The 12,881-nt window shown below is 43.0% G+C and overlaps 1 protein-coding gene across 1 annotated transcript in view; it reads right to left on the minus strand.

The window, feature by feature from the left end:
* The window catches only part of PLEK2 (pleckstrin 2), a 34,796-nt gene that overhangs the window by 10,053 nt on the left and 11,862 nt on the right, over window positions 1-12,881 (minus strand). The window contains exons 2-7 of the mRNA XM_085627205.1: window positions 12,236-12,403; window positions 11,137-11,318; window positions 8,402-8,493; window positions 4,780-4,967; window positions 3,930-4,031; window positions 906-989 (exon numbers count right to left, since the gene is read on the minus strand). Of these exons, the coding sequence (XP_085483331.1) occupies window positions 906-989; window positions 3,930-4,031; window positions 4,780-4,967; window positions 8,402-8,493; window positions 11,137-11,318; window positions 12,236-12,403 (816 nt within the window). The remainder of the gene's footprint in view (window positions 1-905; window positions 990-3,929; window positions 4,032-4,779; window positions 4,968-8,401; window positions 8,494-11,136; window positions 11,319-12,235; window positions 12,404-12,881) is intronic.

Below are 12,881 nucleotides of genomic sequence, written 5' to 3' on the forward strand. Positions count from 1 at the left end.
ATCTAGCAAAGTTACAACTCTTTAAAAATAGGGCGGTCCTTTTGATGAATGGGCTGAGGAGAATTGTTTGTGTGTCTACATATAGGGAGAACTTAGAATTCGGTTTAAAACCCAGTTCTTGGTACACCAGGAAGTCAACAAAAAAAGGACCTACATATCTATAAGGGAAATGTCAACGGTACACTCCATGCAGTACAGTTGGGAAACATCGTTTACAACGCACGCGTTACAACGCGTATCATTACAATGCATTATTTACATCGCAAAATCCATTACAACGCATGTCATTACATCACATAATCCATTACAACGTATTCCCCAAAGTAAGGCCCCAGCGGAGTTAGAATAGTTATTGCGTTGTAATGGAGTATGTGTTGTAACAACATGCGTTGTAACGACATGCGTTGTAATGGATTTTGCGATGTAAAAAATGTGTTGTAATGACACGCGTTGTAAAGTGTCATATTCAGTACAGTTTGATCATCACAAGGTCACAACTTGGTACGGTCCAGGGTTAATAAAAAAATGCCACAGAGACTGTGCACCAGGTTATTTTGCAGCTAGGATGTTGGACACTCCTGCGGGAGGTCACAGAAATGGAGTCCCACCTCCCTTTTCGGAAAGCTTTGACACTGCTCCTAGCTGAGTAATTAATGCTGGAGAGACGTACTGTAGGATCTGATTGATGTCTTCACCGGGATCTTCACCAGGATTGCCTTTCTGTGCAACAGTTACGCTTTTGAAGTTACCATAACATAACAGAATATAAAATAACAACGTAGAGTGTGTGCAGTGTTTTGAAAGGTGTGAAGAATGCAAGACAACGAGAAGAAAGAGGCAGGCAGAAACCTTGTTGGACACGGCTGACGGTCACAAAGCAAACAGAGTATATCTTTATTACTTACCCGTGTGGGGTCGTAGTAGTGCAGAAAAGCTGGGTCAGACCTCAGGACGAACAGCCGCACCTTCCAGTTTTTTCTTTTGTGCCCCTGAGAAGGAAAGCATGGGTTCAACGTGAGAAACGAGCTGGGGACTGAACAGCAGAGCTCATCAACACACTGTACAACTTTCACAACTTCAGAGGACTGAGGGAACATGATGTCTGCAGCTTGGCAGCTCCGAACGCATCACAGCTCAATTATAATTAAGGCTCCCTGTTTCCGTTTTGGCTTATTTCTACAGATAAATACAGACAGAAGTCCATTTTTTTCTGTCTGTATTTATTTTTAAATGCGGATAAAAACGGAAATTCGGTTGTTTTTGAGTGATTCTAAATACTGTCATTCATGACTGCCAGGCCAATAGCTATGACGATTGAGAGGCAATATCGTTAAAAAAAATTGTAAAGAGCCTTAAACAGCAATAGATTTGCACAACCTTGATACTAAAATGTACATGTTTTCTTATAAGTGCATATTTTATCATCTGAGTGTGTTTATATCATTAAAACCTGTCAGGCGTTCTGGTATGAGTGTACATTAACTGGTTAAATAAATGTACATCTCAGTTTCATTTTTTCACAAAACCTAAAATAAATATGGATAAATGCAAATAAACATTCCAAAAATCAATATGGATAAATACAGATGGAAATGACAAAAAAATAAATACCATAAAACCTGCAGCACTAATTATAATTTGGGTTCACGGGGCAGAAGCAAGAACAGCAGGTCTAATATCACACAGTGTGTAATTGTCCGAGACAGGAATAACTCTAGAGAACTTCTGACAAGGTTGAGATACTATTACAATTTAAAAAAGCTTTTGGTTCTGTCTGCAAAAAGAGAGGAGCAAATGGTTTTATTATGTTTTTTTGTTTTATATAGCGCTCAGCACATCTCGAGGGCCATTTCAGAGCGCTTTGGAGGAGGAGGGTTACACAGAGCTAATGAACTTCCAGTTGTTCCAGGTCCATTCATGAGTAGCTCGTCCAGTCCAGGATTTTTGCTTTGCATTCTGTGACTTGTTGTCCTCTGTAACTCTTTATAAATTCAGATCTACATGTCTCAGAATCCACAGGAAAACTTCTGGCCTGGATTAGATACTCAGACTTGAAAGTGGATAACTTTAGAGGTCCAAATAAGCCTGCTTACCTAGGTAGGTAGCTGCCTGATAGAATCAAGTGACAAGAAGTGTTCAGATGAAGATAAGGGCCAAGTCACAAACGCATTACGCTAGTCTCCATCATGTACGTCTCCCCACGCACTGCGTGGCTCTCTCATGCCAATGTGCTTCTCTCTGCGTCCGCACTCTTTGTTGCGCTTGCCCGTGTTCTTCTAAAGTCATACCCTTATTGATCCCTCACTTGGAAGCATCTCCCACACCGTCTGTTGTTGTTCCCTCCCTTGTGCGCATCTATTTGCTTCCTCTCCCGACCCCGCTACCCTGGCCCACTGCTCCATTGCCCCACCACCTCTCATCAGTCTTATTTTTTTAATTTGCCCTTTTTTGGGGTAGGGGCAGGCTGCAAATTACTGCAGATGCTTCTGCTTTCTAAATAAAAGTGCTTTTGTGCTACTTCAGTTAGATTTTTTTTTATTTGCAGATCTTTCTTATAGGTAAATGAGAAAATGCCGCCTGTGTCATGCGCATAGGTCATGACGCCTGTTAGTGTGCCTAAAAAACGATGTGACCACTGCAAGGTCATTTTGCCTTTTTTCCCTATTGTTCATGTTGTGAAGCATTGTCATTTTTGCCAGTGCGTTACAGTATGAACATATGGCATTGGCAGTGACAAGAGGTCTTAAAGGCGAGACCTATTGGCTTTGCCAATTCTAGTTTTCTCTGCACTAGATGCCCCCTTAAACCTAATGTGTTCCTGTGGCCCTTACTGTCTTCATTGCTTCCACCAGTAGGGCCATATTTGCAGCTCATACCTTCTCGGTTGTGGGAGCAATGCTCTCGATTAACTGCTAACTTCAACATTTTAAAGTTGATGTGGGAACATGCAAAGGTTTACAGTTCTGTAACAAAAGGTTTGTATTCCCTAACGCTAGTGCCTAAACACAATGCTCTTTACTTCTCTTGAGTGTACCGTCTGCATGCTTTTATTTCAACTTTCACCTCCATGTTTGGTTGGCCCTGTCTGGCTGCCCCTGTCTCCAGTCCTCCTCCTGTGTTGTCCAGTTCTTTCCATGCATGTCTAAGGCTCACTCACTGGGGTCTGCCCTCCATGGAATCATTGCTGCCAAATGCACCAGGTCCATCGCGACTGGCCTTTTATCCTTTGAATTCTGAAATTTTATTCTATTAAAAATCAAAATCTACAAGTCCAAGAACGCAAAAAAATCTGGAGTGGAGCAGGTAGCAACGCATGTACAAGGAAAACTTGCCAGCGGCAAATAGGATTTAAAACTGATGTTAGGATCCATATAAGGGGCGCCTGTGATAACTCTGCTTCCCATAATAACTTTTTGTATAAAGTACCCAAAACACAGGTTAGTTATATGGTGTCTGACCAACCCAGGGATTCAGTGGACCATTCATTTCAGGCGTGCGCTAGATTAAGGCATTGTGTACACTCGCCTCCCTTCCGCATTACAAATTATCTGTGTAAATAAGTAGGCCCTTTGGTAATGGGTCCATGTAGTGTTATTTCCTTGCAGATGTGCACACCCGCCTGTTATTGTTTGCCCACTGCCTGCGTCCTGACAGCCGCTTGTTTAATCACTGGAGACCTCAGTGTCACCTCTCTGGACGCGTGACACCAATGCGCGCGTGACCTGGGCCGTCTTATGTCATTTCCTGCGTGAAAAGCGGCAGCCATTGTTAATTAAAACTAGCGATATATTCTTAGCAAGGGCTGCCCCCTATGACACAGGGCCCTGGCATACAATCGGGGCCAGCTTCCTCCGGAGCGGTTTATTTTAGCCCTGGGCTCGGCTGCTGTGACAATCATCCTTTGTTTGCGAGGCTGCATTTCCTTCTACCTGCTTTGCCAAGTATCCTTGCTTCTGGACGGTGCCGCTCAGGTCCATCGAGTTCAACTGGAAGTCTCTCTTGAAGCTGCTTTTCTTCTTCTTGCTTTCAGCCTATGCAGAGAAGAAAGAGAAGAAAGACTGTAAGGGGGATTAGAGGGAAGAATGTACGACGCACATTGATAGGGTGCACACCTGGACATTTTTTAACGAGCCCGGTTAGTATTTTAATGGGCCATAAAGTCATGTTAAAAATAAATACCAATGATTTATGTCAATTTCGTGGACAAATGGGCAGTTTTTTCCTCTGGGAAAGATGCAACATTAGCATGCCAATTTTAATGTTCTTCCAGTTCTGAATGTTAAGGGAAGGGGGCACAGGAAGACAAAATGGCTAATCCTCAATGCTTAATTTGTGCCAGTGGTTGCAGGTGATGGGCACTGGCAGTCATTTTTGGGGACTGGGACTTATAGTTCAGTAGACTTTGATCTCGAGATAGGTAGAGAAAAGCAGATAAGGAAGAACACAGAGGTATGAAAGACAGAGACCTGGGAAGAAAAACAACCTGCAAGAGTCCGCTAAAGAGTCCGGAAGTGTATGGTAGAGGAAGAAAAAGGCATGAGATGGAATCAAGACTAGGCAGCTTTGGTATTGGACAATCCTAGAAGTCGTCAGCACCGGCAGCCAGCTCCTAGGGAAATCTTTGAGACCCTACATTATTTTTGTGCAATGCCGTCCTGTCACTGGAAGCTGAGGTCAAAATAACCCCATCTGTGCTGCGTGAGGAGATATAAGATTAAGTCATTGTATCACAAATGTCTCTATATCTGAAATATCATACAATAGGTAGATGTCACTTACAAAAGTGTACAGCGCGGTTGAGTCATCCAGGAATTGCTCAGCCACGTTACCGCTGCGCGTTGCCTCGAAGCTCCTTACTCCAACAGGCTTAATGAAATTTTCCACCAACAACATGGATGCCACGGTGACCCCCTCGAAGCGCGTACAGGCATAATTTCGTGACACCAACCAATCTACCAGCACAGAACCTGAAAAATGCCAAAAATGGGTGATCAGAGCAAGTGTGTTGATGGGCAGTGTTCCCCTCACGCGCCTCATAGAATGCAAAAACACGCAATTTCAAATTGTACAGGGATGTACAGGTACAGTACAGTACAGCACAGGTTATTTATCACTTCCGCGACTGGTGGTCGATATTTGTTAGTTTAGTCACACAAGAGCGATCCAAACATGGGTCTCAAGCATAAACTTGGAACAAGAGTCTCACATGGAACCTCATGATGGAAACACAATATAATAAGGCAGGAAATGCTTGTCAAGAATCCATCTGAATCAAAGCATTTCTGGTGAGACAGCAGATTTCTGTCACGAATCAGTCTTAGTCACAACTTATGAGTATCAACCAGTATGTCATTGTAACATTCAATTTGTCCGAATTGAAATGTATTTAAATATAAATGTAAAAAGGCATCCAACATAATTACTCAGTTAGGTGAGTGGTGAAATACTTTTTCAAGAAACTCCAAGTGAAAAAACTATAACCAAAGAAGAGTGGTGAAATGCGTGACCATAAATGGTATTTTGGTATTTATAAAAAGCCAGCCTACCATGTTGGATACAAAAAGCAGCTCCAAGTAATATTCAGTGCATAGTTTTGTTTTTTAAATACATTATATTAGGTTATTTTGCATTATGAGGGGCATAAGCCCTACAATGGCCTGTATAGATATAGGGATAACAGTTGCATCGGTAACCATTTTCATGATAATTAACAAGGCCTGCCGAAGGCAGAACAATAATACAAACAGGTTTCGATCTCCATAGGAAAGCACATGATACACCGGATTCAAAGTAGACACCATAGCCGAGCAGCAATAGTACACAATGATACAACACAGGGTGATACACATGGGGGATCAGAGGGTGCCACTCATGGATCCACCTTGGGCAGGGTGCAGATCAATTCCTCGGTACGTCGCCCACCGTGTCCAAATCTTACGGGGTTTCATGGGGCAGCCCCGGGCCTCAAAGACTGCAATCTCGGCCCCCATACATTTATCTAATTCATTCTTCCATTTGCCTATTGTCGGGGGAGATGTCGCCTTCAGTGCATAGTTTGGAAACAAGAGGGCTGTCTAAGATGGTGTCCACAGCGTTTCAACCCTACACGCAGTATGAGGGTCTCATCAGGACTGTAAGTGACCTGGGGCATGGTTTGTCTAGAAAGTGTGGCCTGTGTGCTGGTAGTGACTTCACGACTTCTAGGAAGGCAGAAAGGGTGAGGCCCAGGAGAATACCTAGGGCCACTTTAAAGTGGTGGACGAAATTGCCTTAACGTAGAAATTCACCAATGTGCAAGGGCGAAGGTTAAAATGCTTGAATGCTTGTTCCAAGTTTGTGCTGTATTTGTTTATTTACAGGAATTTCTTTACAGCAGGCTCTGCATAGCTCTCCACCCAGTACTACATTTTTAGGATTTTATGGAATGAATCCGTTCTCACTCGGCACAGTCTTTGGCCGTGCCCTGCAGACCACTACCACAACTCGGGCCAAGTACCACTGACCGAAACACAGAAGGACACCACTGTGGGAGCACCATTTTTTGATGCTGCTCACCCTATTTGTTTTGTGGTGTTTTCTCATTGTCCCCTGCCTCCTAAGGTACATTTAAACGTGTGCCTAGGGGTTTGCATAGTGGGCGCACAACTGAAGGAATTTCCAAACCATTGTGGTGTGCCTCAGACCCAAAGCCACCCTAATTCCCCACAATTCCCCTCTCACCCACCGCCCCACGCTAGGGTGGGCTTGTGCACAACTTACCCCAACATAATATTTTTCCAAGATGAGGTTTGAGAATGGTTTCATGAACCTAACTGCCAAACTATCTCTAATGTTTTGACATTTTTTTTTTTAATGATGTAAGTTGAACCGAGCACGCCCTTCATGCCCAGTCTGGTGTAATCCAGTCTGGTGACTTTTGTTCTACTGGAAAGCCACTTTTGGAACCCCTCACCTAATCTAAATAACCACACCTCCTTTAGAAATCTTCACAACATTTTACAGTTTCAAGGACAACGTTATGAGCATTCACATTGCATGTCTTATGAACTAACTAATCCACACATCACTTCTGTAATGTTAAAATGACATGTTTCAATCTCCACTCACTGTCACCTTCTAGTTTTAGTAATCTCGCCTTACTAGGATGTTCTAGGTGTTTCAGGTAAAACACATTATGCTTGCACTGTGAAGTGCTCTGCTTCTAGGAGCACAGTATGTAATGAAATAAAAATGCATTTTCTTAGTCTGTTCCATACAGTCTATGCAGATGTATGTTTATTTCCTACATCTATTTTTCAGAGTCCTCAGTTAGCTGTTTAATCTGATGTTAGCCAAGACCTTTTTATTTCATTAAAACTACATATAAGTTATTCGCACTGGTCCATTATTGTACCATATTCACATCCCTCTTCCTCCCATTACACCGTACAGCATGGGTCAGCCCACATCACCCATTGGTTAACTTCACTCGGAGTCATGGCATTCTGCCCTTTCACAAGGAGCACATCCATGCATAAACTAGTTCCCGTGGGTGCCAGGGACTGCTATGACAATGTGTGTTTTTTTCAGACCCCCAAATATTTTACTTTAAATTAATTTCTTTTGTATATCAGTAAGGGTCTGGGAGCTTCCCCAACAATAAATGTTGGAAAAAACCTTGACAAACAGAGCATTACCAAAGTCAAAAGGTCAGAGGCTAATGCCAGAATGAACTGGTTTTGCCAATGCTTGTTTATTAGAAGAACTCAACCAGAAAATCTATGGCTACAATTTTTGGAAGTCATGAAACTATTCTTAAAGTTTAAACACTTACATGTCTGAAAATTTGGGAGTAAACGGCATTTATAGCAAAATAAATGGAAGCCAGTATTTGGGGTTCGATTTAAGGGTAAATCCTCTAATTCAAAATACATAGCAGGCGCAGTGATGTGCAGGACCACCATTCGGGGCAGGAAGGTGAAGAAGGAACCAATGGAGACATTGGAGGGAAAGAAACAGGACAGCTGCCACTTAAACAATATTTCTAAAGTTCCAGATCAGGAGGTCATAATTTCCACACAATGTAATGTATGAGTGACAGCTTTTGTATTATATTTATGCAAACATTTTTTGATTTGTGTGGCTTTTTATAGATTAAAAAACCTTAAAATATGGCTTTCTCTTAGCACTTCTCATGGCACTCATTAATTCTGGCCAGAACAGGCTTAGAGCACTTTCTACTGAGGCCCCAAACTGCACTTCCGCCTCCGCGTTCTTCAATATTGCAAGCGATGGTCTGCAGAAATGAGAGCGGCACATGCGTTTTGCATAGGAGGCGCTGCTGCCCCGGACGGACACTGCTCCCATTGGACAGTATATGGTGCCCATTGTGTCTCAGTTGTGGTTGCTGTGTATTGCTTACCTGAGAAACTGTCTTTGTACGTGCTGTCTTGTTCCACCTTGGAGAGCGGCTTCATTCCTTTGCTGCCGTCATTCATTGCATCAACAATCTGGCTGTGTGAACATTAAAAACACAACTATTGATATTTCTGTATGACATGTCCCTTTCTGTGGTACATTCAAAGTTATGGACAAAGTAGTATTCTAGCAAAGAATTGATTCTATGGTTATTAAGGCTCCTAGTTTTCAGTTTTTACTGATTTTAACAGCTAAATACAGACAGAAAACAACGTATTTCCTGTCTGTATTTATTTTTAAAAGTAGGAAAATACTGAAAATTGTACTTCTTGAGAGGAACTTTCCGTGCTGTCTTTTCATGAATTGCAGGTAAAAGCTGCACAGACTGACAGCTCGAGGAGTTATATAACAGGAAGAGAATTCCTTAAAAACAGGCATATGTTAACGTACATCTGTAGTATAACGCTAATATGCACCTGTGGGTGCAGTGTTTTCTTATATGTGCTGCTTAATTGGCTAAAACGTGAAAGACATCCACGTATTAGTGCATATCTAAGAATTAAACAAATGTGGGAACATACCATTTTATGGCTCCATTTATTCTCAAAATATAAAATAAATGTGGATAAATAGCAATAAGATGGCCCGAAAATAGATATAATTACAGAAGGAAATGTTAAAAAAAAAATACCATAAAACCGGGAGCCCTATTGGTAATTCTTACTCTTCCTCCCCCTTAGGGAACTTACATCTCTTGACTCACTAGCGTAATCCCCACTCTGTATCCTCTCAGATGTTAATTCCTGTACCCCATTGTAAGTCAACTCAATCAGTGCCGGACAGGCCTTTTATACCACCAGGCATTTCCCCAGTGGGCTGGAGCCGAAGAGGCTGGTTTTGAAAGCCCAGAGCTGCCCCTGGTGCCTCACTTTCCCCAGTTCCCAGAGGTTAATTGCAGCAGGCTCAGGGGGTGGGGGGCGGTGGGGTGGGTTCAAGAGAGAGGTAGGAGTGGTGGGAGGGTGAAGGTAGGGAGAAAATGATCAGAGAGGAAGAAGAGAGAGGGAGAGAGCGAGAATGGATGGGTGAAAAGAGAGGGAGAGATTGCATGAGGATGAAGGGAGCGGGCTGGTTTGAGCCTTTTGCCAGGGTTGTTCTTGGTTCCCCAGTCAGGCCCTGATCTTAATATATTCACAGCTTTCCTCGATCAGCACACCTTGTTCTCAGGCACACCCCAGCTCGTCAGCTAGGCCAAACCTCTAAATATCATCTTTGACTTCGAAACTAAATTTACCTCTCACCGTGAAAAACAAACCTACCCTTATTTGATTAGTGAAAAGTCAAAACACCACTCTCCTCCAACCGGTCTGTGAGAACCTGAAGCCAGAGGGGCCCTTGTCTGCCCATCTCAACTTCTGGTAATGACTCTACATGGGAGTCAGTTAGATTAGCGTCTAAGCCCTTCAAGACACACAGAAAGACCTATAAAGGGTGTAACTGCATGCGCTGTACGCGCCACCAGTATTCTACCAGCAAGCACCAGCCAAAAGAAATAACGCCCTTGGCACTGAGCGTCATATTGCATCACAGTCCCCATGGTGCACATGCCTCAGTTGCTGGGAGTCAGGGAACCACATCCTGTGTTACACCCTTGTCTAGAAACTTCGTATCATATTATAAGGTTTCTGGCCAGGAGCGCCACATAAACTCCTTTAAACCCTGTAGTCCTCGTCCGGCATGCCCATACAGAGCATCACTTGGTAGTCCCTCACCGTGGGTCCAGACGGTAACAATAGGTCAGAACCCCACTGTCATTAAAACTGAGCCAGGACTAAACCGTCCTTAAAGCTGATAGGTACTTGAGGGGTGGAGTGCTTATCACTGAGCAAATAGCGTATACCTCGGGCTACATGGATCTGAAGCATATTTTGCATTGGACCCCCTTTATTTTGACTAACCCTGTAAATCGGATTTTCCTATTGGCAACCCTGCCGGCGGGCTGTTATTGAGGAGGCCTTTCTATTAGTACATTTGTTGCCTTTGCTTACTGTGCCCTCGAGTCTGCTAACACTCCGAGAAGCTGCAGTTGGCAGACTGGTACCCTCCTTCAAGGTGGTAGCAATTTGAGTCTACCCCTGCACACAGAAACCTCTATTACTTCAAAGAGCTGGTGCCTAACTCAGCTGAACTGGACAAAGGTGTGTATGGTGTTGCTTTCAACCAGATTTTCAAGAAGTGTGCAACTTCCTCTAACTTACAATGAGACTTAGTTGAGTGAGTAACACTGAGTCTAATTATTTCTTATAAAATGTATTAAAGGGGCGCTTTTCAGGCACCTACATTGGAAAAGAAATATAGGCCACATCACCTACTTTTGGAAAACAAATCATATTTTAGCAAAAATGGTTTAAGTGAACACAGAATGACAGAAGTGCATTTTGGGATGAATACGCCATGTCAATAAGGTTGATATCTCCTATTCAGGATGTAGCCAGCATGCTATGATACAACCCAGACTTCATCACCCTCCACGGGCTATGGACACTTTTACCTTAGAGTCCATTCCTTACCACAGCAGTGATAGAATCAACTACAAACCTCTGTCTGGTACCACCTTATAAGTTAAACCAATATACATTCTTTACTCTTCCCCCGAAATGGGGTCGTCCAGCAATACTGATTGAATTAGACCTTTGAAATGTGCTTTACACAGAGCTTTCCAAGATTCAGAATATCCCTTACTTCAAGTTAATGTTTGTAGGTAGTCTGAAGGAGCTCTTGATGTCTCGCGTTGGGTCAGCCTTCTCCGGATGAAGAGCCTGGACAGCCTTCTTGATGGCTGCTGCCCAGTCGTCGCGATGCTCCCTGGAGCTTGCCTCAAAGAAGTAGTCCGTTGAAGTTTTGGTCTTCAGTTTAATAGCGAGCTGTGTTTATAGAAAACCAGTAAAAAGGAGTTGAAAAACGAGTCAACGGTTGTTAAAGGGAGTCCTGACAATGGCTGCGCGGAGAGCCTGCCTTGCAATTTATTCCACGATTCTGAGATAAAAGCAGAGTAAATCAAAATATTTTAGGAAAATCACAATTCACATTTGTACCACTCTCCCCTCACAAAGCTCTTAATGTTTGTGTCTTAATCATTGCTGTAACTCAAAAGAATAGGGCTGGCGGTTTAATGTCCTTCCTCCGTCGGATGATGGAGGCAATGGAGGTCTCCATCATCGGAAAACGTAAGGTCTGCCCGTATCTAAATGAGGCGGGGGACCGAAGGTTTGATGGACAGGGTACTCCATTGCGTTTGTGATGGAGTATTAAGTCCACCAATCTCTACATTGGGCCCTTAGTTCTGATATCCGGAATGGTCAGTATCTTCTCTATTAGCTGTCACTTACTGCTGTTCAAAATCTACTTCCTGTAATGGCAGTCTTTAATGAGAGATGTGATACTTCACAGGAAGTACCGCCTCTGCAGCAGAAGGTTCCAGCTTAAAGTTATTGTAGTGGCCAGCCGCTACTAGAAACTAAATCTGATCTCTGGCTCATCACACCTAATAAAAAAGGCAATAGAGGTTGCTGGTGGTCAGGGAACCTCATATCCTCCAACAATTTTTTTTATTCAAACACCCCTTTCCCACAGGAGTATTTTTACTTTCTATACAATGGGACCCAAAACTTTGACTATGTGTGTTGGAAATTCCATACCATTTGAGAAATGATTTGAAACCATGAAGCAGACTCATGGCTGTAGGTGAAGCATGGCTGGCGTGAATTGGGACTTGGTGGAACAGGAGGTATGGAAAATAGCGTATGAAAAACACCCCGTGCAGGTGCATCTTACCACCTACCGGTCTGTTCTCGTATTCCAAGCAAGGACACGTAATGGAACATCCATCGAGGAGGATGCGCCCCTTCAGGCCGGACTCCCGCTTCTGGCCACCATCGAGTTTGTAATAGAGAAGTTTGTCTTTTTGGAGAATGAACCATCTCGATTTCCAGTTGTGGACAAGATGACCCTACGGAGGAAAGCACAGAGAAAGACTTTAAATGCACGTTCACTATATCCATCAAGCCATCAAACAGGAAGAACTGCATTGCGATTGTGCTAAATGTTCTAGACAATTTTGAGGAACTGTTATAGGATAGTGGTACACGCATACTCTCCAAGCTAAATGAATTACTGTTTGTTGCAGAAAGACCGAGCTTGGAAAGTTCATGTCAGAGACAAGTAACATTCATATAGTTCTACTCTCTAAAATTAAAATAATACATCACATTTCATTCAATATAAAGACTGCTGGGGGATTATGCAGTGCTCCATTACTAATTCATTAATAATACCTGGGATTCTGCAATCTCTGTATAAAAACCTTCTCTAATTTCTTTATTTCTTTATAATCGGCGGCTTGTGACGCACCCAGTCGCTGATCATAAAGAAATGATGTCAAACCTCCACTGTAATAAGATATACAGCGGAATTCTGACTCCACAATG

The sequence above is a fragment of the Triturus cristatus genome, chromosome 9 (genome assembly GCF_964204655.1).
Source record: "Triturus cristatus chromosome 9, aTriCri1.1, whole genome shotgun sequence".
Lineage (NCBI taxonomy): Eukaryota > Metazoa > Chordata > Amphibia > Caudata > Salamandridae > Triturus > Triturus cristatus.